General features: G+C 43.5%; 1 protein-coding gene across 5 annotated transcripts in view; it reads right to left on the reverse strand.

The window, feature by feature from the left end:
• Positions 1 to 27660, reverse strand: part of LOC309708329 (voltage-dependent T-type calcium channel subunit alpha-1H-like) — a 74265-nt gene that overhangs the window by 43217 nt on the left and 3388 nt on the right. For 2 of the 5 annotated variants that reach the window (XM_082536276.1, XM_082536275.1), the window contains exons 1-6: positions 15348 to 15702; positions 12286 to 12560; positions 2182 to 2275; positions 1881 to 2014; positions 1385 to 1482; positions 34 to 193 (exon numbers count right to left, since the gene is read on the reverse strand). In XM_082536276.1, the coding sequence (XP_082392402.1) occupies positions 34 to 193; positions 1385 to 1482; positions 1881 to 2014; positions 2182 to 2275; positions 12286 to 12536 (737 nt within the window). In that variant the 5' untranslated portion in view covers positions 12537 to 12560; positions 15348 to 15702. Of the gene's footprint in view, positions 1 to 33; positions 194 to 1384; positions 1483 to 1880; positions 2015 to 2181; positions 2321 to 12285; positions 12561 to 15347; positions 15703 to 27660 lie in introns of those variants that run through there. The other 3 variants (XM_082536278.1, XM_082536277.1, XM_082536279.1) reach the window with 3 other exon arrangements.

Here is a 27660-nt window from a genome sequence, read left to right on the forward strand (position 1 = left end):
CTGTGACATCGGCTGGTCACTATAGCAACTCACATCTTCACATCCTCTCCCATGAAACAGCGGTTCCTCAGTAGCCCCGCCCACAGCTGTACGCCAACGATGCCGAAGATGAAGAAGACAAAGAAGCAGAGCGCCAACACGTTTCCCAGCATAGGAAGTGTGTCCAGCAGGAGGGTCACAAGAATGCGCATACCTATCAGTGCACACACACACACACACACACACACACACACACACACACACACACACACACAGCATAAACACAGAAGGGTAGACAGTCAGACAAGCAAAGATCAGCAATAAGTCAATGCAAACTTTAGCAAAATGTCAGTCACAGTAAATGTTGGCCAAACAGGACTCTTTATGTATTCTGCACAAAACGCAGGCAGTGCAATTAGCTGAATGGCAACACTGATAATTGGCTCTTACTCCACTCTCCTAAAGAGAGCACATACAAAATCTTCCTCCTTCCTTCTTCTCTACTCGTTCCTACTTCAAAAACACTCTCCGATTTTACAAGAACTCAATGAGAGCCGCAGCAAGGTCACCAAGTGTAGTAAAAAGAAAAAAAAAGACATAAAGTTGGCTGGCCAACTTGTGCGGTAAGCTATCAAGAACAACACAAGCATCACAATGATTCGCATGACTTTGTTCACAATGTCCTGATTTATTTACACATGCATCCATCACGGGGCGAGCTGCAGCAGGTGCGTAACTCGGGAAGTTAAAGAAATGAAGTGGGATTTACAATCTAGTCGGAGCGTGCAAGGACGGTGACACGTTCTTCATCGTCCCGGCTGTGACTAACGATGTTGCTGACACTCAGCTAAGGTGTTTCCACATCGGATGAGCCGCGCAGGAATCACGGCCCTTTCTGCTCCAATTAAAGGGGAGCGGGAAGCTGATTGGACATGTTTTCGTAAACTACAAAATCATCAGATTTAACATTTCTTCCAACAGCCAGTGGCTTTCTGGAGTCTACACCCTGCACATATCGCCAAAAGCTTTCTGGTGATGCTCTCCCGGGCCTGCACAGCAGCCTTCTCTACTTCTTCTGTTTCGAGGCATCAATCAGCTGAATTGCACTCTCAGGAAAAAAGACTCCTAGTTGTTTCCCCTCTGGTCTCTTTGAGGATTTTTAACCTGCTGCACTGTCCTCTTGTCCCGACTGTTCTCCTGCACTGTTCACCCAGCTTGTATGCGGGCACACTTTCAAAGGTTGAGTCAGCACTTTAAATCAGCCTCACAGTTTCAGCCCATTGTGCGGACGTACAGTCAAAGCCATGAAAGACAATAAAGTAACCCAGTTTCTGTGTGAGCTGCATGCTGGAGGGGAGGGGGGTAAGACAAAAATAAATAAATAAATAAAAGGAGAAAGACTCACTGGGAACTCTGTTGATGGCTCGCAGTGGGCGGAGAACTCGAACAGTCCGGATAGCTGATAAGCTGACGTTGTGTCCGTCCAGCGAGTACTCCAGCATTCTGCGCAGAGGGAAAGCCACCGCTGTGTCACCGGCATCCTGATCAGCCTGACCTTGGCAGACCCTGAACGCCTACAGGGACTCTAGCAGAACTCCGGGATACAGAGCCTTTTAACTACCAATCACCGAGGTCTGTGTCTCTCATGACCGAATGATACGATTGTCATTCTGTGGAGCTATCACACACACACACACACTTCCACTGATATGTCTAAGCACGCGCGCACACACGCTTGACATTTAACTGGCATTAAACAAGTGTCTAAGCTTTACACAAAACACACATACACACACACACATGCACACACACAGACACACACACTCTTGGCTCATATTTAATGTCAGGCGCGCCTGCGTGTGAGTGCGCGTCGGCTGCGTGCGCATCTGTCAAGCACTCACCCCACTATAACAATGAAGAAGTCCAATCTGTTCCATGTGTCGCCTAGGTAACCGCTCTGACCTATGACCCCGAGAGCCACCATCTTCACAACCATTTCTCCAGCAAAGAACACAAAGATGCCATCATCCAAAGCCTGCACACAAACACACACACGGAGACCCAGAGGATTAACTGATTAAGCGGGGGGGGGGGGAAGAAAAATGTTATTGGAAAAACTTTTCAGACCCTTGATAATGAAGTGTGACAGTGGAATATAATTAGTCTGCAATTTCAGATTATGTGTGTGTGAGCGTGCTTTACCTGCAGAAAATAGGGGGTGTGGCCACAAGGCTGGAACATCCCTAGAGTCACGCAGTTGAGCAGGATGGCCAAAATGCTCACACGCTCGAACCACGTGAGGCACGGTTAAGGATCAACACATCGACAGAGAGTCTGAACACTGATTAAAGCAACAAAATGAACACGTTTAATGAAGCTGTGCTTGTAAACTTTAGGGCAGAGGTGTCAAACATAAGGTCCAAGGACCAGAACTGGCCTGGCGAAGACTCATTCTGGTCCACTAAAAGGCTTCATCATAGATGTTGAACTTTTCCTGTTGATAAAGACCTCTCTCATTGCCGTTCATACTACACCACAGTAAAGTAATAGACAATTAAATGATACTAAAGTTGCTGTTTTTCAACTTCTTTTGTCTATTTCCACATTTGTAATGTAGACAAACTGAGACGGACTGTTGAAATTTGCACTTCTCATAATAAGATTTCTCAGGGATTAAGTGTGCAGTTAAATGCCTCTACATTGATATAAAAGAGAATTTACTGGTCTGGTCCAAACGAGTTTGACATCCCTGCTTTAGGGTGACTGATGGCAGTCTCAGCCAATCACAGGAGCAGAGGAGATAAGTACACTACTGCCTGCTTGTCTCATTTAAAGCTGGCATTGGCAAAATGACAACAAAATCCACGATAACATTTCAGTTTATTATCATTCAAGCTGCGTAAGAGGGAACTACACTCCTGTGTCCTTTCTGGACTTTCAGTCCTAATCTTAGCTGTGGTGGAAGACTTTTGGCAATCATTTATGTCTTCAGTCCAATTTTGCTGAGTAGTAAAAAGAGTATAAAATAATATATTAGAAGTAAGGTGCATGTAGGAAGAACAAGAGTGTGCTAGGAGCCACCTGGAGCCAAAAGTCAGCCTTGACTTTGTTTAAGTACATTAGAAACATACGTTGGGTGGGAGGGGCTTGCCACAAAGAAGGAAGTGCTCAGACAGCTTTTTGGCGTTTCAGCCTTAATTGGATAGAGACAGTGTAGATAGACAGGAAAGCAGGGAGAGAGAGCGAGGGGAAGAAATGCAGCAAAGGGCCGCGGGTTGGACTCAGACCCGGGCCTACTGCTCTCTGGCATGTGGTCACCTGCTCACCCACTAAGTGTGAAACACCCATTTCAAATCGGAAGTTGGAATTTCTGAATTGCTGGTTGCAAATCTCAGCTCAAGTTCTTAAGTTGGACTTCCAACTTTAAAGGTTAGGGCAGCCACACTAACCCTGACTTCACAATCCAACACGGCAGCAGTGCGGTAGCAAAACTGTACAACTTCAACTGCGCAGCCATTGTTGTGTCCTTGTCACTCGCTACATTAACCGTACGCACGGTCGGGCTCTATCCGCGAATGCACTGCAGCGTCATGTACAAGAATCGAGCACTGACGCATGAATGGCTCCACCGTTCCAAAACTCAGAATAAATCCTGTTTTTTCTTTCTCCTCTGACTTCACAAGTATACTACGCTCAACAGTGACATCTGACTTACGAGGCAAATAAAACACAAAAATCGTAATTACAAAATAGACTTTAATTTAATATAAAAGGGGTTTTCGTATTGCTTCCCTGTTCCCCAAGCTGTCGCCACATGGCTCCACATGTTTGATTTAGCACAGGTTTTACACAGATGCCCTTCCCGACACAACCTTCCCATTTATCCGGGCCTGGAGCAGGCACCTGGAGCAGGCACCAGGAGCATGCACGCTTCTTACTCTTGGTGGCATAACTTGTGTCTCCTCTTGGAACCAAACCTAAATGGGACTTGTTTTTCAAGCTAGAATTGAACGTGCGCTCTTTGACCTGCTAACCAACATTATCTACTACTACACCACCAGAGGAACTGAAAGCTACGAAGACATGAAGACATCAATTAGACAGAAGACAGGTGATTTTTTGCAACCACAGGAGTCACTAGCCTACTGGCCATTAAAAAGACTACAGATTTTAGCACGTCCACTTAACTTCACTGTTCAAACTCAGAAGCTACATTTTTTTAGCATCTGTGGAAGTGCTGAAGAAGTGCAGCTACTTTCTAGATTTCTGCTCACTGCAGCTGTAACTGACTCCCATGTATCAAAAAAACATTTGTCACGATATTGGTGAGCAGTAAACATAAACCCAAGCTTTCAAACACCAAAGGAGGAGTTTCTGCTTCCCGAGTTTATGGAGTTGACCAAGTGTTGAAGTGTGATTGACAGAATTGCAGATGAGTGACAATGTAAAGGAAAAGCAACATACGGTGTGCTTGTAAATTGCTGGAACATCACAAGCTCCCTGAAGAGCTTCAGTGCCACCAAACATCAAGCTAAATCCGAAACCTCAGAAACTCTCCCTGAGTGTCACGCAGCATTCCTCCAAACACATTAGCTCATTTGTTTTTTTGCATCTGACAGCCGAGAGGCAAAATCTCCCATGTCCACTTTTGCAAAACGACTTTGCCAAACGCTTACGAGGACACGTGGAATTCACCTCACCTGCATTAAACAATACTTTTCTTGTGATGTTTTCTTTGCCACACAGCACTCAGCACTAAGCTGAGTGTCACTGTCACATAATATGATAATTCACAACATTTTCATACTCGTCAAACCATTCAGTGACCCCTCATGCCCTATATCCATTCCTCTGCATTCATTATCGTTCTGCACTCATTTATTCATGTTTTCCTTCCCCCTGTCTGTCACCCATGAATATCTGGCAATGGCAACGTCCATAGCAACAGCGAAGAAACTGTGACTCGTCAAAGTTAAAGGTCCAGCCACGTCTGTTTTGTAGCGCCCCGAACCTTACCAGGCTGAACTTGCAAAATACCCGTCTGAGGCTAAGACGAGCATGAAATGTGTGCCTCGCAGCTTAAAATCACATTTACAAGCAGGGAACTGAACGTACCAACCTAAAAAACAACTTAGTGGAAACTTGCGATAATAAGCTTAAAGGCGTCAACCTTCATTTACGAGCAACAACTTCTGACGAGGCATTTTGACACGTTTAATATTCACAACTACAAGAGCCAGACAGCTACCACAACACAGCCAGTAAGACATGTGGAGTCAGTTTAAGAGCAAACTTGCTTATGGCGTGTGTTTGAGCATCTGCGCTGCTTGCTAGCTGTCAAACTGCAAGAAGGAGCATGAATCAGACGTGGGGAGAGAAGAAATAACAGAGAAGGATTTCAAAGGGAGAATAGTCTGAAGTAGAAAGTTAAAAGAAAGACTGAATTTGAATTTGTACAAACACGGATGCACACACACTCTCGCTCTCTCACACACATACACTTGCACACACACTTGCACACACACTTTTGAGCACTAATGTGAAAACTGCTGAATGGATGACAGGACTGTATTCAAGAGCCAAGGACGCATACATAACAAAGCCTGGAGCATGCACATGGACCCGTACACACAGACACATGTGCGCGCGCACACAGAGTCCCCTCTTCCCGGACACTTTGCTCTCGAGAGGGCGGAAAAATTAATGAGAGTACAATCCTTTATCACCCTTGAGACAGAGAGAGAGAGAGGGAACGAGAGAAAGAGGGAGAGGGATGGAGAGAGAGAGAGAGAGAGAGAGAGAGAGAGAGAGAGGGTAATCCAGTGTCCTCCCTTTGCTGTGGTTGCCATGGGAACCCCCATCTCACCGTAGGAACTGACTTCTGAGTTTCACGATCCGCTTGCATCCTGTCTGGACTGGATCACAACACAATTAATACGCACACACAAACTCTCTCTTTCTCTCACACACACACACACACACACACACACACACACACACACACACACACACACACACACACACACACACACACACACACACACACACACACACACACACACACAACAGAAACCAAGGTCTTCCTGCTGAAGCTTCCTTCACTCCTTCAAAAGCTTAAGAGAGCCGTTTTAATGCTGTTTCATCTGTATAAGTTACAGCAGCTTAAATAATCCCCCTGTGTGTCTGTGAAACACACACACACAGACACACACACACACACACACCTTAGTTAAACTATAGGAACCCGGCAGGGTCAAAAGTGTGAGTGATGGATGAGCAGGGAGTATTTTCACAGTTGGCACATCGTTCAGTATCAGCGATGAAACACGGAGGGAACGTCCTTTCCCCTGTTTCGCTCTCCCTCCAATGCTTTTCCTTTATCTCCTCTCACACTCAACCTTTCCCTTTATCATCTCTCATTTTCCTCTACAACCTTTTTTTGTGCCTCCTCTCTTTGGCCCAATTATTTTTCTCTTTCGCTTTGCTCCTCCTGCTCTCTGTGTCTCCCTCGTCCTTTATATAGTGCAGCATAATTCCCCATCTTCATTTCCTATCACTTCTTGCATATCTTTTTTTGCCTCTCCCATCCACTCCTGTGCACACGCACTCCCCGCTCCGTGTGGAGCGCCTCTGCTCGGCGCCCTCCCCCGTCTGCTTCTACCATCTCCACATACGACTGCCCTTGGGTAGAGTTCTCGTCTCTGACAGAAGCCCGAGTCTCAGCCAACAGATAAACCGCAAGTAAAAAAAAGTAATAATTAACATTGTGAAAAAGCTGAGCAAAGGCACAAAGAGTAGGAAATATGTATAAAGTATATAAAGTAAGGGGTAAAAGGGGGCAAGAATGATGGATGATGAGGTGAGGAATATGCTTAGATCAGGTGAACAAAGGGAGGAGAGCAGCTAAGACCCTGACTGTTCAAGCTCTTAAGTAGTCCAAATGTGGCATGGCCCCTTCTATGTCTTCTCATCCTAATTGCCTCTTATCCTCTCATTTTCACACTCTTCTTCCCTCTTGTACAGTGGCAGAGTCAGACAAAGGTAAAGACCCCACAATAATACAGAGAAAGCACCAGCAATGAAACCACCCTCTTTGAGCAAGCACTTAGTGACTGTGGGAAGGAAAAACTCCTTTTTAACAGGAAGAAACCTCCAGAAAAACCAGGCTCAGGGAGGGACGGCCCTCTGCCATGAATGGTTGGGGTGATGGCAGGGAGACAGGACTGTCTCTCTCCCATGCTGTGGAAGAGAGCCAAAGATTAAAAGTGAGAAAAAGTGAGAGAGTAACTAAGGGAAGATTCAGGATCACCTGATCGAGCCATAAGTATAAACTTTATCACAAAAATAAGTTTTAAGCCTAATCTTTAAAGCAGAGAGGGTCTCTGTTCCCCAAATCCAAACTGGGAGCTGGTTCCAAAGGAGAGCGGTCTGAAATCAGAAAACCATCATGGCAATAATTTTCCTTTCTGTTGCAAATCGCCAACCGTAAAATAGTACAGCAGCATTTCAATAAGAAGAGATCATTAGATGGAATTGATTAACTGATATACAGAATTCAATTATACCATTTTGGCAATTAGACTGCGATAGATAAAGACAACAGAATGAAATGCCAGAGCAGGACCCCCGAGAGTCGAGAAGGTGGATGGAGTGACTCGCTTGAGGTGGAAAATGCTAGCGTTGAATGGACAATGAAAGATTAGCAGCACGATTTAAAGATAGCAGGGTGGAGGCTGATTGGTTTAAAGAAACAATGATGTCAGCATTGAGATTTGCAGCGTGGGAAAGTGGAAGTGATGTAATGAATAAGCTTAGCAGCCAAGCACACGGGAACGCAGACAAATGAGTGAATACAGATGTTCCTTATTGAACTCCTGCATAAGCTTCATTAGTATTTGCTCTGACAGACATGACTGCCATGGAGAATACACCATGGCTGCTCATGTGTGGGACAGTTTTTTTATGAAGCTTTTCCTCTGAAAAGCTTCCTACTGTAGTGGTTTACACATGTACCTACCTGCCAAAGCAAACATGCAGAGCTGCCCGCTGTGGCACCCCCCCCCCCCCCCCCCCCGTGAAAAGCAGGCAGCCAAAAGTAGCTTCTACTTACGTAACCGTAAACTGATTGAATAAATCTGGGAAAGCTGCTCAAGTTGTTCTTTTAACTGTTGATAAAGCTCAGGAGATCGTTACTATAGCAAAGGTGTAGGAAAACCAGCTCCAGAGAAAAGTTACTGTAGAAAAACAGGAGCTACTGGATGTCACTCAGGATCTATGAGCATGTGTGTAGCCCCCTATTGGGCCTGAACATGGCCACCCGCAGATACCCCTTTGCTCCACCCATTCTCCCGTCCTTCTTCCCCTCTCCCCCACTCAAACACCCTCTGCTCACAGGTAATAAAGGTCAGGCAGACATTATAAATCAAATCAGATCACATCACCATGATCTTTGTGGCATCATCCGCCACCCTTGGCTGAGATAAACATGCTAAGACCTTCATGTGGCAACATTTTCATGTGAAATGTTCATTAAGTTAAAAGCATCATCCACAGTTGGTCTTGGATTTACTACCCGAGTCTCACGAGCCATGAAGTGCAGGTTTGATTCCAGCAGAAAACAGTGCTGCCTGCCCATGCTCCCTTCTCTCCTGTCAGTATACTTTATTGTTGAATGTCGGCAAACGCACCCTTAAAGAGCATCTGTTTGAGCCGCCATAAAATCTGACAGACATTCATGTTACTTATAGGATGAATGGGTATCACTGCTGTGCTCTTATCAAGGACTTAAACTGGTTTAAGATCATCTATCAGAATAAATACACTGTACTCAGCACAGGTCCATACTGCTCCTGTCATGTATACCCCCGCGTGTAAAGTCTACATCTGGATGTAAAGTTACAATCAGCCACAGTAAGTATGTAATACCTCTGTGTGTTAACTTGCGATCCTGTTTACACAGCTGATTGATCTTGGCTTGACATGTTTCCTCACTAAAGTCTTCACCAGCTCTCACATCAGTTTGAAAGCTGCAGGAAATTACTATTTTGAAACACAGGTACAATTTTTGTCATTTTAGCCTTTTATGAAAATCCTCCATTTAGATTTAAATGATAAAAATGAGCTCCAAGTCTAAACTGACTTTTAGTTTGAAAGGCTGAAAAAGAAGCACTGCCCCCACTGTCAAAGAGTGACATATTTATACACAGGCCCCTGTTTTTAAGGACTAAAAATCAGGATAAAATTATCATTTTTAATGCTTAGTAAAGAAATATATCCAGCTAGTGACTTCTAGAGTCTAGAACCTATGAGCATCATTAAACAATGGGTTTACTCCTTTAGGATTTTTGGCTGAACCGTTACTGCAGCTTCAGCTTTGAACACAGTGTACACTGACCACTTTGTTGGGTACACTCTGGCAGTCTTTTGTCCCTTTAGTACCTACTGAGCATCATTAAACACCAAGATCCACATGAGTATTGTTGCTGACCGTGTCCACCACTTTATGACCACTGCAGCAACCGTGAGATACTTTCATGTCAATATAAACCAAAATGCCTGAGAAGTGTTTCCAACACCTTGTTGAATCTGTGCCATGAAGAGTTAAGGCAGTTTTGCAGGGAAAAGGGGGCCCAGACTGATACTAGCTGGGTGTGTCTATTCCCAATGAGTGTCAATTTCTGGGGTAAAGCTTCAATCTTCATCTAGTGTTAAATGATTTATAATTTGCAAATTACTTAAAAAGGATGAATGAAACCAAAGGAAATGCACTGAATGGGACGACTGAAATATGAACTTCTGTGTTTGCATGAGCAACCTGCTCACTAGTTTTCTCATGCTCTTTGCTGCTTGGCCTCACACTGTCACTTTGGAATCCATACACACAGACTTGATTAAACATAACCTAGTTAAGCTCAGAGTCTGTCATGTGCAATGTGTGTGTGTGTGTGTGTGTGTGTGTGTGTGTGTGTGTGTGTGTGTGTGTGTGTGTGTGTGTGTATTCGAGCAACAGAGAGGGTGAGAGAGCCTGAAAGAAGGTGGGCCAAGTTAGTCAAGTTGTCAAGTCACTGGCTCCACCCCTTATTAGGATGACAGCTTGTAACCATGGAAACAGATGCTGGAATCATGTTAATTGGCTGAAATGATTCTGACAGTTCACCCTACTTTGAGTAGGTTCTCATGCTATCCATCGATGTCTAACTATCACCTCCTTACAGACGCATACACACACACACACTTCAACCCTATTAAGAAGCTGTTTAAGAAGAGGAAAACAGGGGGGATAAACAGGGAGCATGGGATCAATGCCAAGCAGAAAGGGATGAAAAGAGCACAATAAGAGAAAGGAAGATACTTGCACAGGAGTGATGGAATCAGCTTTTCTCCTCTTTAAACAAAAGGAAATGCTCTGAATGTTTCATACACTGCTGAATAAGTTATGTCATTTGTGCGTGCATGCGTGCGTGTGTGCGTGTGTGCGTGCGTGCGTACCCCCATGCGTCCACATATGCTTGTTTCTGTCTGTGTCGCATGTTACACTGAAAGAGTGGGATAACTGCCACATGGAAAGCTCAGCACTTGACAAAGTAGGCACCTTGCTCCACACATAAAATAACTCCCATCCCCTCCCATTGAAACAGGAATAAAATCCAATAGAATTCACTGGAGCTTGGAAAGGCTGCAAGATAATGTTATATAACGGGAAAAGCCAGTCTCCTTTTTGTTCCTAATAATTGGGGGAAGAGATGTACAGTATGTCGTAAACACGGTACAAAGGAGCATGCCTGCTTTCACAAAGAGGGAGGAAGTGGAAGGAAGGAGAAATGAAATTAATTTGTAATATGTAGTTACTGAGTGAAAAAAGAAGAAGAAGCCAGAGAGGAAGGAGGGGTCACTTCAGGAAAAATGGGACTTTAGGCTCTTGGGGACTGCTCCCCGCCACTCCCCCCTCCCAGTGCGCTCACATTAATGTCCCTGACGAACAACATCCACCCACATTACTTCTCCCGCAGATCATTCACAGTAACACACACACACACACACACACACACACACACACACACACACTGTAAGTGAAATGCAATGAAATATGTGCGGCATAAAAACAAAGCGGGACATTTTCCAGCAGCTCGACGGACTCGCAGAAGGACAGAGAAGCAGACAGAAACGCAAACTCGTATGAAAACAAATACAGCAAGCGGAAGTAAAAAGGCCGTCAGGGCAGAGCTACGCTGTTACTAAGCAACCAGGTGATTCCTCTAAAGAGCCTCACCATGGGAGATTCCCTCGTTTGTGTGAGGGCATTTACACACTTGTGTGTGCGTGTGTGGGCGTGCATGCTGGAAAGCCTGTGTGTGTGTGCGATGATGATGAATGTGTGGTTTTTAAGCATGCCCAGTAAGTTAGTAACAGCCCAGCAGGTAACAGAGCTTCACTGCATTTGTAGTTTTTTCTTCTTCTTCTTTTCTTCTTGGTGTACATTTTATTTATTCAGCAATTATGTATTTATATTTTATGGAGTACACAGAGTGCTGACAGTGGCAAATACCCACAGACGTGTCCTGACAAGTGCATAACGACACACAAGCGCACAAAAAGTAGAACACACACTACACACACACTACACACACACTCACATACACACAGACAGGCAAGCACACAAGGAGTCATAAGCTGTGGAAAATATTCAATTTGGAGAGCCTCAACAAATCCCTGAGGTGTTGCTGACGTTTATGCATGCTTCAGAGTATTCATAGCTGCTCACACACACTACAGCACTGATAACCACACACCTATTCACACTCACACCTTCACAGCAGAGCTGGGTAGAAGTTGAGGCTCAGAGTGAGAGACAGGGAGGGGAATGGGAGGTGAGACGATGAAGACAAAAGCAGTGGAAGCTTTGGGAGGTGACGTGAGTCTTCACTATTTGTGACTCCTGCTGCTGTATAAATGGAGGCCAGTAACAATGCAACTGACAGGCGACTGTAACCCTGGAGATTCATTAGGGCTTGTCACTATGGAAACCTCAAATCAGGAAAAAATGTTGGCCATCTTTCCCTACAACTAATTTGTCCAAGGAAATATCTGGGTACACACACACACACACACACACACATACGCACAATACTGACCTTCTCCCCCTGTCCCCTGTGTTTAAACATAAAGTAAACATCTAGGAGCCTGTACAATGGCTCTGAGGAAGCACAGAGCTGAAACACAAACAGACAATCTTTGTCATATTATAAACGCAACCTGCTTGCACACAGGCGCGTGTGCTTCAGGTGCACCGGCTGCAGCGAAGGATATGGGTGGCAGACAGCTCGAAGGCACCAGGACCGCGGTGGGCTGGTTTGGGTCAAAGCCAAAAGAACCACTGGTGCTAGAGCGGGGTAGGGCAGCTCTTCCTTCTCCTTCTCTTCCTCGTCCTCCCCTCTCCGTTCCCTTTCATCTCCCTCAACTGACACGCGCACCTTCTCCCCCTCCTCCTCCTCGTCCTCCTCCTCCTGCGTCGGTCCTCTGTGCTGCTCACGCAGGTCTGGCTCCTGGATGCCCGTCATGGCCGTGCTGTGAACAGCCCGAACCTGAAAGAGGGCGCAGGGGCACGGGCAAACTGTTCAGGACCCGGGAACACACCCTGCGACAAATTCCTGCAAAAATCCAGGAATCCTATACAGCAACGTAGGCACAGGCATGCTGGGATTTTTGCTTTAATGAGTGCAAACATTTCTCAGAATACAGACTATTAATATCAAAGCATTCACTTAACAGTGTGTTATTTTATTACAAAGCATTTTTGGGGAGGTTATTTTGTGTTGTGGATGTGTGATGCGGTTTGATTGTTTGTGTGGGGAAGAACAGAGTTACGGTTTGGTTAGCAATGGGCACGTTGACTGAATCTACTGTAGAGATTAATCACGTCCTCCCAGCCTACATCTGCTGGATAGCTGAGAAAATACTCGATATGCTCAATATAGCAGCATTCCTATGCAGTGAGGTACAAAAAGCAGCAAAAATACATTTAAGCTAATATCTTGTTGTTGTTGTTGTTGTTTTTTTAAAGAAGCTTAATTTAAGGTTCGTGGTTAAGGACATGCAGCAGATTTACTGTAAGGGCAAAAATACATTTAACAGTATTTTTCCGTAAAGCCTGTATTCCATACAGGAAAGTTTGTTTTACACAGAAATCTGTTCATTCATGCAGATTACAATAGCTGAGAAATAACAAGTTGATTCTGGCAAAATCTGGCACCATAAAATTACTTTAAATTGAAAGTGGAAAGAATTACAGTGTCGGGATGGATGTGTGTGTACAGCGTGTTTGTTTCTGCTGTTTTGCCTTGCAGCTCCCAAAACAAACTGAGATCGTGTGGACTGTCACGCCTGCCACTCTGTCCACGAGCTGAGCAAGAAAGCAGGGGAAAGAAATCTTTCTGTGTTTCTCTGTGAAACAACACACCTTCACCAGAAGAATCGCAGCCAGCAATCCTGTGCAGGAAACATAAATCTACACAAATCTAAACAGAGTGAACTAATAGACATGAGCAGAGGTGCAAACAGGGTCCGCGTCGACAACAGGAAGCACTTAGACCACTTCATAATAATCCTACAGCTGTACCATTCGGTGATGACAACAGGCCATTCCTACTGATGCTTTTAATCCAGACTGGCTTTAAACAATCTGGGCATGCCGAGATGAAGTAGCTTAGACGGCTATTTCTTATTGTCATAAAGTGTGGTGCAGAGTACTGAAGCTGTCGGTGCTTTCGTTTCTTTTTGTCATTTACAATACATTTTCAACTTATGATGATTACCGTTAATTAACTCCATGAGTTATATTTCCTTGAGCTATAATTTGGGATACAATCTGATGAAATGCAGGGACTTGGTCGAGCTACAGCCGCCTGCGTGCTGCCTTAAATTTGTCAGAGCACTGGAATATCATGTCAGAAATGCCAGACTGAATGATGATCTCAGTTTAAATACGATGGCAAGAGCCAGTTTGGTTGTTTTGGCTTGAAACATATGTATTTATTTTGTAAAATTTCATGATATTTTTCAGCTTTACCGGCCACCACACTGGGCAGCATTGGCAGGCAAAGATGGGAGCTGGAGCATGTGATACAGTACACATTGTCATGACTACACAGCAAACGCTGCCCACTGGTGCACAGCGAGCTCATTCTATTGCTTATTGATCCCCAGAGATTCTGGCAAATCCATTTTAACAGTCCGTAAGTTGGGGCCGGAGCAGAGTTACTTGGACAGTGTGAAGAAGAATCAGAACAACAGAAGTCTGAGCCAACCGTGAGTCCGTGCAGGAATATATATTGTGCCTACAGTGTGGCAGACAACGGGAGAGCTGGCTTGCAAGTTCAAAGCTTGGAGAGCAGTGAGTCTGTGTGTGTGCTTCTGATGAAAATAATGAGATTCAATCTGCCACTGTCATTATTTCCTGTGTATTCATTATGGGCACATAGCCTAGACAGTTTAAGGAGTCCAGGCACTTTATGGCATTTTGTTGTGACTCACTAGCTGTTGGGCGGACATCAATTAACCTCTGAAAAAAAAGAACGAAAGAAATAGAAAGCAATTCTCCTGCACAGTTGAAAACCTGCTGATTAGTGCTTTCAAAACATTTTAAAAACTCATTATGAGTCTCCCTCGCTGACAGCCAAAGCCATGTGTGAATCCTTGCGAATCTCAATCAGTGACTAGAACCAAATATATTCACAGCTCTTTAAGACCTCTGAAACCCATTAACTCGGTTTTATACACAGCCTTTACGGCGGACTCATTACGTCTGCGTAAATTGAAAAGAAAAGAAAATCTTTACCAGGAGTGTGTATCGTGCTTGACGAGAACACGACAAACAACTGATGTCTGTACATCTCTAAATAGAACATTTCTTTTCATTCAATGCAGGAATTTAAATCCTCGTGAAGGCCACCACGACATTAACGGTGCCACAGCGTTTCCCAGCATTGCTGTGACAGCAAACAAGCAGCAGTCTAATTAATCCGATAATAAACTGCCGAATCTAATAAAAACAAATATTTCCGTTATAGAATGATGCAACAAATCACAAAGGCCTGAGCACGATAAGGTCACTAACTCGGTTTATAGAGCCACACACACTTTATGACTGCTCCTCACCACGTTATTCACATCATTTTATTCTTTACCTTTTTTTTCTTTGCAAAAGACAACCCGCCATTGACAAAGAGCGACAACACAATAACTGGACATTTTTCCTTTCTTTTGTGCCACGGGCTTTCGCCCAGCGCAGAGCCCGGGACAACACAGCGAAGGGGGGAAAAGTACATTATAGCAGCAAAAAAGCGAAAAAAAACTTTGCCCGCTGTTCTTACCGGGGAGCAGCGTCCATCCACCAGCGTCACTCACTCCGGGTCCGCCGTGCGCCCGCAGCTCCAGGAGCCCCGTTGCTCCATCTGAGAGCAGCCCCGCTGGTCCTCTGCCTCCTCCCCCTGCCGATATCCAAACTAACTCAGTCCTCCAGTAGGGAGGATGGGGGGGGGGGGAGGAAGGTGAGAAAACGGCGAAGGTGTGTGGCGCGCAAGTTTTAATAAATGGAGAAAGTAAAGTTAAAAAGGAACCAGCTGTCCCCCCTGTGCGCCTGCGTCCCCTCAGCCTGTGGACGCGCTGTGCGGTGTCAGGTACTGGAGTTGAGGCGCACCGGGGAGAGGAGAGCTGCGTTAAGCGAGACGCAGAGAGCCAGCCCGGACGCGCACGGATTTTACCTTCAAAATAAGACGACCCGGTCCCGGAAGTTGTGCATCAAATCGTCTGAAAACTGACAAGTGACGCGTAAAAAAGGCGAACTGCAAATTTTGATAGGAATCCGTGCTGGATACAGATCTCCATCGTTTAAGGTTAGCTCTTTCTCACAGTATAGTTTTCCATAAAGAAAAAGAAATGACAGAGTTGATAAATTACCAGTCATCCCAGTTAAACTTGCCTTTAATAAACCCATTAAAAGCACTTTGTTCACTTGACAAGCAGCTCTTCACTGCCACTCAGATACACTTTCATTAAGGTCAACACAGATTGATAAACAGCGCTTACGATTTATAACAAACTATTTATTTTTTCATTTGATTTTTTTTATTTATTTTTATTTTTTATTGTAAACCTAAACCGTCTTTTACATTTATCCTCATTACGTGCCATGAAACCCACCACGATGAGCGCTTTAATGACGTGAGGCACAATTTTATTTTGAAAGTTTTGATTGGAGCGGCTCGTTCTTCATGTTGGAGAGCTTGATAGTGACAGAGCGAGTCATAGCATGTGACTTGTCCTCTCGATCTTCTCCGCCTGGCGGTACACAGTAGGTTTTTCCCAATACTCTTCCTCCTGCCTCTGCCTGGCGGCGACCCCGGACAGTGTGTGTGTGTTAGTGTGTGTGTGAGGGAGTGCGTGGGCGGGGTGTGCTGTCATGTATGAGATGATGCTCCACAGTCACACTCTGCAGGGGTGTCGACTCACTAAAACCAGAGAGTTCCGACACAATACCTTTAAATCAGCTTACAGGCGATGCTGTGTCAGGTTTCGGAGGACCACAGTTTACTAACCAACCACAGGCCGCTCCATGATATTTCCATGATGGTGGGCCATCATGAGCATTTACATTAAGAAAAATGCAGTTATGCCAGAATGTCATAATTCACCTGTTTAAGTCCCTCATTAACACCTAAAACACATCATTGAAGCCACGTGTTACACACAGTTATCAGTATTTGTATGTTGTAGATGGTGTTGGGGTAACCACTCTGACTATAAATGACTTAACTCTGGATGAAGGAGGAAGTAAAGCAAAGCCCCAGAAATATAGTTGCTGGCCAAGTTAATAGGTACATGTTAATATTGGCTTGTACCCTTTTTCCCTTCAGAAACAGCCTTACTTCTTTATGGTACAGATTCAGCACGGTGCTGGAAACGTTCCTCAAATGTTTTGGTTTATATTGACATGAAAGCATCACACAGTTCTTGTAGATTGTCGGCTGCACATCCATGATATGAATCTCTCATTTTACCACATGCCAAATGTGCTCTGAGATCTGGTGACTCTGGATTTAAGTCCAGTGAAATCATTGCCATGTTCAAGATGCGGGTTTGAGATGATCTGGGTTTTGTGACGTGTATCATCCATCTGGAGGAAACCATGAGAAGATGGGTACGCTATGGGGGTAAATGGCCAGCAACAACACTCAGGTAGGCTGTAATGTTTAAGCAATGCTCAGTTGGTACTAAGGGGCTCTAAGTGTGGCACGAAAGTAGCCTGATCCGTTGATATAAGATGGATCCATCATTTTGGGATGTTTATAGCAAATTCTGACCCTGATATCCAAATGTTGCAGCAGAAATATAGATTCATCAGACTAGATAATGTTTTTCCAGTCATCTATTGTCCAATTTTGGACTTGAAACTATTTATTGAGACCATAAACGCATCAGTAAAGTGTTTTCAGAAGTCATCAATAACCAGAGCTAAAGCCTTGTTTTGTCACTGACTTCTGTCAGACCTCTTTTTCTAACCATTTGGCCATTAGAAAAACAAGAGGGATAATAAAGGCAGTTGTGTTCTGGTGTCAGTTATCAGACCCAGAGGCTTGTTCGCAAGTGAAATACAAAGAAAAAACATGTTATGTAGCTCATCAGAGAGTGTCCAGACACAGTTGAGATACTCGATCTCAGAGCTGAATGTACTTGAACTACCTTACAACCTTAAAAGCAGCTGCTAACGACAGCTTTGAAAAAAGGCCAAAGCAATGAGTAACCTGTGAAATTCCTTATTTATATGTAATAAAATAAAGATATAAAGTGGCATGAAGTGGAGGCATCAAGTAGTGCTTTGTACTTTGCAGCAATACCTGTGAATCCAGTTTCCATAACTGAAATGAATTTTTTGCTTTAAAGCCAACTCGTTTGCAGTGTAGTCACACTACAGGAGGTAAAAACAAGTGATGTGACGCAGGCGGGGGAAAAGTAAACACCCCTAAATGTTATAAATAGCACTGAAACTGAACCAGGGCTAATTTTTTCTGGGGGTGCCCTGCAATTCCCCAAAGGCCCCCTGGCGGTCCCTGAATTACACTTTGGGAGTTTATATTGGACCTGAAGTAGGCTGTACAGTAGCAAACAGCTTCTAGGGAGCACTAGACTTAAATGCTCTCCTGCTAATATTTTAATATCTACATGCGGCCTCCAAATAATTTTTTTGGGGATGTTTTGTTTGATGTTTACACTTCATTAGACAGGAAACAAGAGTCCCTGGGTGGTGGCTGTGAGGGGCTACATGCTCATTAAATACTAAAAAAATACATTTGGATGGATTAAAAATAGACATTATGTTAATCTTAGGTCTTATTAGCAGCGGGGAGTTTTAACTGTGGCGTGCTGGTGGAAAACCCATGTTGCTGTTGCTTAAATGAGAAGGATTTAGGCTCTGTGTAGTAGTCATTCAGTGACATCTCAGCAGAAGAGTATTTGTCAGAATGTCCAGACTGAAAGCAAAGCAGATTTGAGTGGACTCATGAGAGCATGTGAACTCAGCTTGAGCGAGAAAAGCAAACTTCTCTCTGTGAATGAGCAGATATAAGATGTAAGAAAAGGGAGAGCGACTTGAAAAATCTGGTCAACAGAAAGGAGGCACTCCAAATGCATGTGCAGTACAAACTGCAAGAAATATATACCAGCACTTAAACGTGTCCATAACCTGGGAGTTAAGAATCTGCATTTCTCAGTTTTTCTGTGTTTGTGCATTGTAACTGTTTGATCCAGAGAAAAAAGCTGCACTGTGAACAGTTTTTGGTGGACATCAACCACTGTCTCCGGGGATTTCTGCTTCAGCAGGAAATCTACACCGCAGCTACATTAAAATCCCAAACCACTCAGAAACCCTATGTTTTAACATACAGACCAACCCAACGTGCACCTCTGTAGAAATGTAACAACACGTGGTGTTGATGCAGCCCACAACTCGTGATTGGCTTGTTCAGTATCCAGCTACTTTTTTTTGCCACAGCATTTGAATTCACCAGTGAGAGAAATATCACCGCCTCAATATTGTCATACTACACTGATCATACGGTTACATTGTAACCTTGGTTCTCTGAGAAAGAACAATAAATAATGTAGTATATGTTTGCTCCCAAACTCCTCTTAGCCTGAACTACCTGGGGTACCAAGACTTGTAAATTCTATATGATGATGGATTCAAATATTTACTTCAAATAAACAGAACCGTTTCTTTTTCTGCATATTAATATGTAGACACTGTATGTTTGAGGCCAGTTCATGAATATACCCAGTTTTTACATCAAACTTAATCTTTGTGCATAAAACACGTACCTTTTAATGGTCAATAGAAGGTTTAAGTTTTAATAATTTGCAAGTTTTGATTTCTTATCTAGCACATCATCATCATCACTATTCTACACCATTAACTGATGGTGAAAGATGGTTACAACAGAAAGTGGTGACTCTTTCTGGACATTTGCACCCTATGTCTAAAGAACTGTAATCGCCGTAAAAGGCTTTAAGCAGTTGCTGTGAATGAAGTATTTCCTTTTCCAGTCATTTCTGTCTTAATTTATGTATTTACATTTGAAAGCCATTATTACTGATGTAAGGATTATAGTGTCTGACCTGTCTAGGCCTTTCCTCTTTTAGTGACCATGTAAATGTGTAAATGTTAATTTGCACTGCTCAAAATTATATATGTTATATTAAATGGTATACAACATTAAATATGTTTTCTTTAAAATTTCCAGCTCTATCTGTTGCAGATTTCATACAGACCTTTCAAAAACAAGTGTGCTTTTGCCAGTAAGGAATCATAATCATAGCATCAGTGTAAGAACTAACAAATGTCAGCAATGGAGATGGCGGAAAATATCAGAATGGATGAAGAAGTGGAAAAACTCCAGGGACAGATTTGTAAAGACGGGGATCCAGGAGGAAAAAAAAATCCTAATTAGTTCCTATTGGCTGGCACCACATATAAAACGCCGGAACATGGTAATTAACACATAATGCACCAGCACAAGCATAAATGTCGGCAATGACGTTACACGTTTACGTGGGGCGATCGTGGCTCAAGAGTTAGAAGTTCGCCTTGTAATCGGAAGGTTGCCAGTTCGAGCCCCGGCTTGGACAGTCTCGGTCGTTGTGTCCTTGGGCAAGACACTTCACCCGTTGCCTACTGGTGGTGGTCAGAGGGCCCGGTGGCGCCAGTGTCCGGCAGCCTCGCCTCTGTCAGTGCGCCCCAGGGTGGCTGTGGCTACAATGTAGCTGCCATCACCAGTGTGTGAATGTGTGTGTGAATGGGTGGATGACTGGATATGTAAAGCGCTTTGGGGTCCTTAGGGACTAGTAAAGCGCTATATAAATACAGGCCATTTACGTAGGTTACACAGTAGGCTTTACTAAGATTCACCACAAAACTCTAAATCAGGCCTTAGACATCAGCCTCTGTTTTTAGTCATTTTCTTCTGGGCCTGTATTTACGCCTCAGCTGTACTTATGCTAAGGCTGATTGTAGATGTGATATATTATTTAATGCATATCTGAGTGTGTCATCATCATCAGAGAACTGAAGTGACAGCATGTGCATAGAGCCAAAGTGACACACTAGATGTTTCCACTGAAGATGATCATGCCAAGTCCTTTAAGTCATCAGTATACTTGAGCTGGACCAACTAAATTAATTAATGATGATTCAACTTATTTACTGCAGATGAGCCCAAGTTAATTTAATTGAGCTGATCCAACTCATGCAAATTACGTTAATCTTGATGCTAATAGAAAGCCACTTATTAATGTGGAAATCCTTTCCATGATTATTTTAAGTTATTTTTTGGAGTGTTTAACAAAGTCTAGAGTCTGGTTAACATAAAACTTGTCATAGGCATATTTTATTCTTCCAGTTTAATGGATTTATAACAAAATTGTCATAGTTGTCCTCTTGACGCTTGTCCTTAGGGTCACGGATGTCTGGAGCCTATCCCGTCTGTCACAGGGCCAGAGGCAGGGTTCCCTGGACAGGTCAGCGGCCTATCACAGGGCCAACACAGAGAGACAGTCAAACATTTACAGTAATTTAGAATCAACGATTAATCTACTCACGCTAACTGCATGTCTTTGGAATGGACTCACGCAAATACAGGGAGAACATGCAAACTCTGAATGAGACTTGTAGCAGAGAGCACTTTGAGTGCTCAGTTTGAGTAGAATAGCACTATATAAGAACGACACTCATATTCAGACTTTAGGTCAGTGAAGGTGATGTAAAAGCAACATCCTTACAGAACTCTGAAGACTTCTCACTGATCAGGAGAAGAGATCGATACGTGATCGCACAATCCAGATTCAAATTCAGTTTTTCGAAGGCGTTGATTACTTCTGACAGCTGGAACAGAACATTTGAGGAGAATCCGCGAAGACGGTTTTCCACAGATGGAACTTCTCTGAGCTGATCACCTTTCTGCTTCCAAATAGGGAGAATGACTCCTTGTCACCAGTCGGCTGGTAACTTCTCTTAAACCCAGATGCTGTTGATTATTTTTTTCTATTTTCCTACTCTATTATTCAATTTTTTCTTGAAGAGCGCTCTGGTGTCAAGATGTCAGTTTTGATGACGACAGCTCTGTAAACGGAGGCGTGCCTGAAGCTAGCGATGAGCTGAACTTTTGATTTTCATTTTCATTTGCTTTAGAATTTTTTCATAAAGTGAATGAATGAGGAGAATCATAACAAATGCAGACGCTTTCATAGATTTCCATCAGAGTCATCCAGACACAAGTGGAGGAAATGTGTCGAAGGAGGGCTCATCGCACCAGTTCCTCCGTCTGAAAATCAAAGGTATCTAGTGGCTTCGTGTTTTCTCTTTAATTTGTAACCTGCTTCATGTCGTAAGTTGAAGTGAAAATCGTTATCTGTTGAGGGTGGGGGGTAGTGGGGGCACTTGACATGAAGTAACCGTATCAAATGATACATCATTCGGGGTTGCGCGGGTCTACACTGAAATGCTGAGATATTTTGCTCAGGACTTAACTACAGAAGCAGATGATTTACCTCTGGGACTACAAACTAAGATTAGGTTTTCACTCAGCGCAGGAAAACACTGTGCGGTACACAATCTTCACTCACAGCAGTCAGACTCTACAGAGCTATTGTAACTCTTAAACCTACATCATACATCAAAGATTTAGTGCATCTCAACAACACGGTTTAAGATATCTAGCACACGCACGTTGAACCGCGCAAACACTCACGCCGACCTCTGCAGCTAATATCCTACTCTCCCGGAGGAGCAGACTGATGAGCATTGTTTGAAGCCGCTGCGTGAGTGTTTGTGCGTGCGCGCGCTGGTTGTAATCCGCTGTTATTGGGTCTCCCTGGCTGTGTGTTCCCACTCCCACTCCCATTCGTTTTCCCGCTCCTGCAGCTCATCTCATCTCCCTCACACTTACTGTCTTGTGTAACTCATGCAAGACTTTCTGCTCCACGGAATCATTTCATGCATTTTTTACTCCAGCCTTGTCATCGTGGTGTGTTCAAATGCTGGTTTACATTAGTACGGAAATGCACACACACACACACACACACACACACACACACACACACACACACACACACAGAAATACATTCCCTCTGTTATCAGTTGAGGATGGGTATCTAGGCCAAACATTATTATCAGTGTGTGGTAGGCGCCCCTTGGGTGTGTTTCCATGGTGACCATCACATAACATTATATATAGGGACATGCTTTATTTCATGCCATTGTCACAGATACGCACACACACTCAAAAACACACACACACACACACACTGTGGGAATTCGATTACAGATCAATGATCCTGATCAATCGTTGAAATAGTCATGACAACCCCCCGAGGGAACATCCTCACACAAAGAACACACAGACACACACACTCACACACGTACTGTAAATGCACATTTGTGAACAGTGTGAGACTAAATGCTTCCACTCCTTTACCTGATCTGTGTATGAAGAGGGTAACACAGACACACACAGACACACACAGACACACACACACAGCACGGTCAGCTGTCTCAGTGTCAGCTTGTTAAAGTTCAGAGCAGGAAGACAAAGGAAGCAACGGTAATTAACTGGTTTCTTTTCCTTCACGTCTGTTTAAACCATCTGAGGCAATTCTGACAGAGCACGCTTCTTTAAAGCGACACACACATTAATACTGCTCTTTATTTTATGCCTTAAAAACTTTCTAGATGTCGCACACGCTGATGCCTCAGGAGCGATAGCTTGCCCAAAGACACTGTGGCACATGACCGTTTTTTAACATGTGATTACACTGTAAAAAATATCAAGATCAGTTAAACTGTTCCAGCGGTTAAAAGAGCCATCATGAGCAATTTTTACTAAACAAAAACAAACAAAAAACTCTGTAAGGAAACAAAACACATTTTTAGTGAAGGTGACACAGCCTGCATAATATAAATAAGATACAAATAAGCATATTAATATTACTAAGAGGTAATTCTCATTTTTAACCAAGTACGGCCACTTTGCAGGAGGCTACTCATGATTGTTTGGTGTTGTAACTTTTCAAAACTTATTTTCCCATCCGGGGGGAGGTGGGGGGGGGGGGGGGGGGGGGGGTGTTAACCCATGCATGTCTGTGGACAGTAGGAGGAAAGAGGCTCCACGCAGGCACAGACACATGCAGAAAAGCCCAACCCACCACACCGTCTGCATTTAAGATCTTATAAAACAATTCTAATACAATTTGTTTACTTTTTTTCCTGTTTTCAGCTACTAGTGGTAACTAGTTATTTTCAAATTTGGTATATAAGTTTAACATTTTTATAATTGGAGAATCAAAGTATCACTAACTCCACTGATAAATAAAAATTAAAGTATAAAAAACAATTATAAAAATGATGTTTATTTTATCTTCATGTATTTTGTGTTTGTTTGTTTGTTTTTGCCAAAGCCAAATTGGGGCAAGTGGACAAATGAGAAATATGTTTGATTTATAGGCACCTTCAAGCAATTAAATATCAAAATCACAGTATGGATAAAGTTCGGCTTTGAAGAAAGGGAGAGAATCGATGCTGTGAACGTAGTGAGCCGAGATGGTTAAAGTGAGCCTAAAGCCTGGACTTGAAGACCTACAAGCACTGCAGTAGTCTTGTTAAAGAGGCCTTCCAGTTCCTGCTTTATTAGGTGCATCTGTTGAAAACTAACGTGGCTCACCAAAGCAGTCACTGAATGCACTGACCTGATGTTGAAAATGCTCAACTGTTGCTTAAACCATCATGAAGAAGTGCTGATTAATGTTGCTCTGAAGGCTGAAAATTGCGCTTTTTGAATTGCACAACATTGCGTTTAAGTCTTTGTAATCTTTATTCAGCCCTCGCTGACATCATTCCTAATAATATATCTGTTTGTCTTCTTTCTCACATTCGTCCCCAACATACAGCACGTTTCAATTGCACTGCTGTAAACCATCACCTCGCACGAAAGCAGCTTAATGAAGGCGTTTTATTTGGAGTCACACATCAAAGTTTTGGTTGTCTGTGTCTCCATAATAACAACTTGAGCCCCGATGTTTTGCTGCGTTACAGCTGGATTTATCCCATCAGGCGGGAACATTACTGACTCATCCTTTTTATTAGTTCAGGGAAACATATCTATCAGAAAATACATTCCCCCTCCCTCTCTTTCTCTCCCTCTCTCTGTCTCTCTTGCCTTTTTTCCTGCGCTCTGTTGGTAAGCATAAATGCACACTCGTCCACACAAATGCACGGGCGATCATGCACACATAAGCAGCATCTTTCCCTTAGACGTTATATTTATGACAGGAGATAAGACGAGACTTAAGGCTGTAAGCCCGGCACTGGAGAAGCATCTTTTCCGACAATCAGCTGAAGTGAAGTTGCTTAGCAACCTTTGGCCTTGATGACAGGAAATGATGTCACGCTTACGAGACAAAACATAAGCAGACACACGCATACACACACACATGCAGAGGCAGATAACAGGTGCACACATGTGGAGTTACCCTGCAGTGATGGCAGAGGAGAGGAATAATGAGTTGTGATGATAATCTGGGCACAAGTTAAAACAATATATTAATCTTCTCTAATGCTCTCGCTGAGCTCTGAGTCCATTAAGGATGACCTTATATATACATTTATGCACGTACACACACATACACACACAGAGACACACAGATAATCCACAGACTAACTGAGAACGTCCTTTTACGCGCTGCTGTTTGAGGGAAATACATCTGCTGCTCTCTTGTTTCTCTGTGTTCCTTCCACCTGTCTGTGAACCCATCTCCAGCCTCCAGCCTGTTCTCTGTGATCCTGCGGTCACGCCATCACTCAGCACGGGCGCACGCATCACAGCGAAACCTGCTGTGTGCCGTGTTCTCCTGGAGGGAGGGAAGGGTGGGAACATGCGGGGTTGTATTTTTTTGAACCTAAGGCAGCATGAGAGAAGGTTTTTCATTGTTAATTTGTTTCACTCCCAATTTTGTAAAAGTTACAGGACTTAGAGCACCACACAGTGTTCACTGCGTCTTACTGCAGCTTTCTTTCTGGGACGTTTCACTTTAATTATTCATGTTTGCGAAAAAAAAAAGAAAAGAAAAGGGATGAGCTGCCAAAGCCAAAGACTCACTGCTGAATCCAGAAGACTGCTTTCGAGGATACAAACCACCATCTAATATTCATTCAAATATACAGCAGTACTCCACAAAGTGTTTGTGCGTCCCATGCAAAACAAAAGCAAGGATAAAGTCCAGATTTAACTTTGGGATTTGGCTTGAATCTTAAACGTTAAAGTGGTCATGTGTGAGTGAATATACTTGTATAAGTTCAAAGTCACTTTTGAAGTTTCATCTTAATTGTTGGAAATATACAGTTTTTAAATGGTGCAGGTTCAATTCGTCATGCTCTGTTAACTGTTGGCATTGAAGAGAAACACAATTCATGCACACATTAAGGTAGTGCATGATCTGCATATAAATGTCAGTCCAAGAAATTCACTTTACACGAGGAATCCAAACATAAATGTTTTAAACAGTCCACACTTCATTAGGTACACCCATTTAATTGCTCAGCATTCAATACCATCGTTCCCTCGAAGTTGGACAGGAAACTGCAGGATCTAGGACTGAGCAGCTCCCTCTGCAGCTGGATCCTTAGCTTCCTGTCTGACAGACGCCAAGTGGTCAGACTGGGCAGCATCACCTCATCCCCCATCACACTGAACACTGGTGCTCCACAGGGGTGTGTACTGAGCCCTCTCCTGTACTCACTCTACACCTACGACTGCACGACCACTAACAACTCCAACATCATTGTAAAGTTTGCGGACGACACTACAGTGGTGGGTCTTATCACCAACAGTGATGAGACAGCTTACAGGGAGGAGGTCAGCGCCCTGACCCACCCTCAACGTCACAAAGACAAAGGAGTTGATAGTGGACTTCCGGAGGTGCAGAGAAGTACACACCCCCATCACCATCAACGGCGCTGCTGTGGAGAGAGTGAGCAGCTTCCGGTTCCTTGGCGTACACCTGGCTGAGGATCTTACGTGGTCAGTACACACAAACAAAACAGTGAAGAAGGCGCAGCAGCGCCTCTTCTTTCTCAGGAGACTGAAAAGATTTGGCATGAGCCCTCGCATCCTCAGGACCTTCTATCACTGTGCCATTGAGAGCATCCTCACTGGATGCATCACCACCTGGTATGGCAACAGCACCGCCTACAACCGCAAAGCTCTCCAGAGAGTAGTGCGGTGCTCTGAACTGATAATTGGAGGTGAGCTTCCCTCCCTCCAAGACATCTACAGGAAGCGGTGCCTGAGGAAAGCGGGGAGGATCATCAAGGACTCCAGTCACCCCAGCCATAAACTGTTCAGACTACTTCCATCAGGAAGGAGGTTCTGCAGCATCCGGTCCCGTACCAGCAGACTGAGAGACAGCTTTTTCCATCAGGCCATCAGACTGCTGAACACGTCATAGACACCTCAGCTTCACTACTGGAACTTCAACATTATGTACTCCACACTGTACATTAATGCCACTTGTTTTGCACAATATCCAACTACCAACCTCTGTATATTTTATATATTTATTTTATTTTTACTTTATTTAATTTGTAAAATATGTATACACACACACACACACACACACATATACACACACGTAGACATACATATTTAGTATACACATTCAGTAATATGCATACACTCATATTGTACATATATTTATTCATATAATTCTCAGATTTAGCCATTCTTGTTTGCTTGTTCTTATGTTATTGTACTTTGCACACTTCTGTTGCTTGTGAAGCTCGCACACAAGAATTTCACTCACATGTACTGTACCAGTGTACCTGCACATGTGATGTGACAATAAAAGTGATTTGTTTTAATTTACACAGCTAATCTTTTCTTGACATGTTTCCCCACTAAAGTCTTCACCAGCTCACACACCAGTTTAAAAGCTGCAGGAAATTACTATTTTGAAACACAGCTACAATTTTTGTCATTTTAGCTGTTTATGAAAATGCCCCGTTTACAAATAAATGATAAAAAATGAGCTCCAAGTCTAAACTTACTTTTATTTTGAAAGACTGAAAGAGAAGCACTGCCCCCA

Source organism: Aulonocara stuartgranti (assembly GCF_965226115.1).
Source record: "Aulonocara stuartgranti genome assembly, chromosome: 6".
NCBI lineage: Eukaryota > Metazoa > Chordata > Actinopteri > Cichliformes > Cichlidae > Aulonocara > Aulonocara stuartgranti.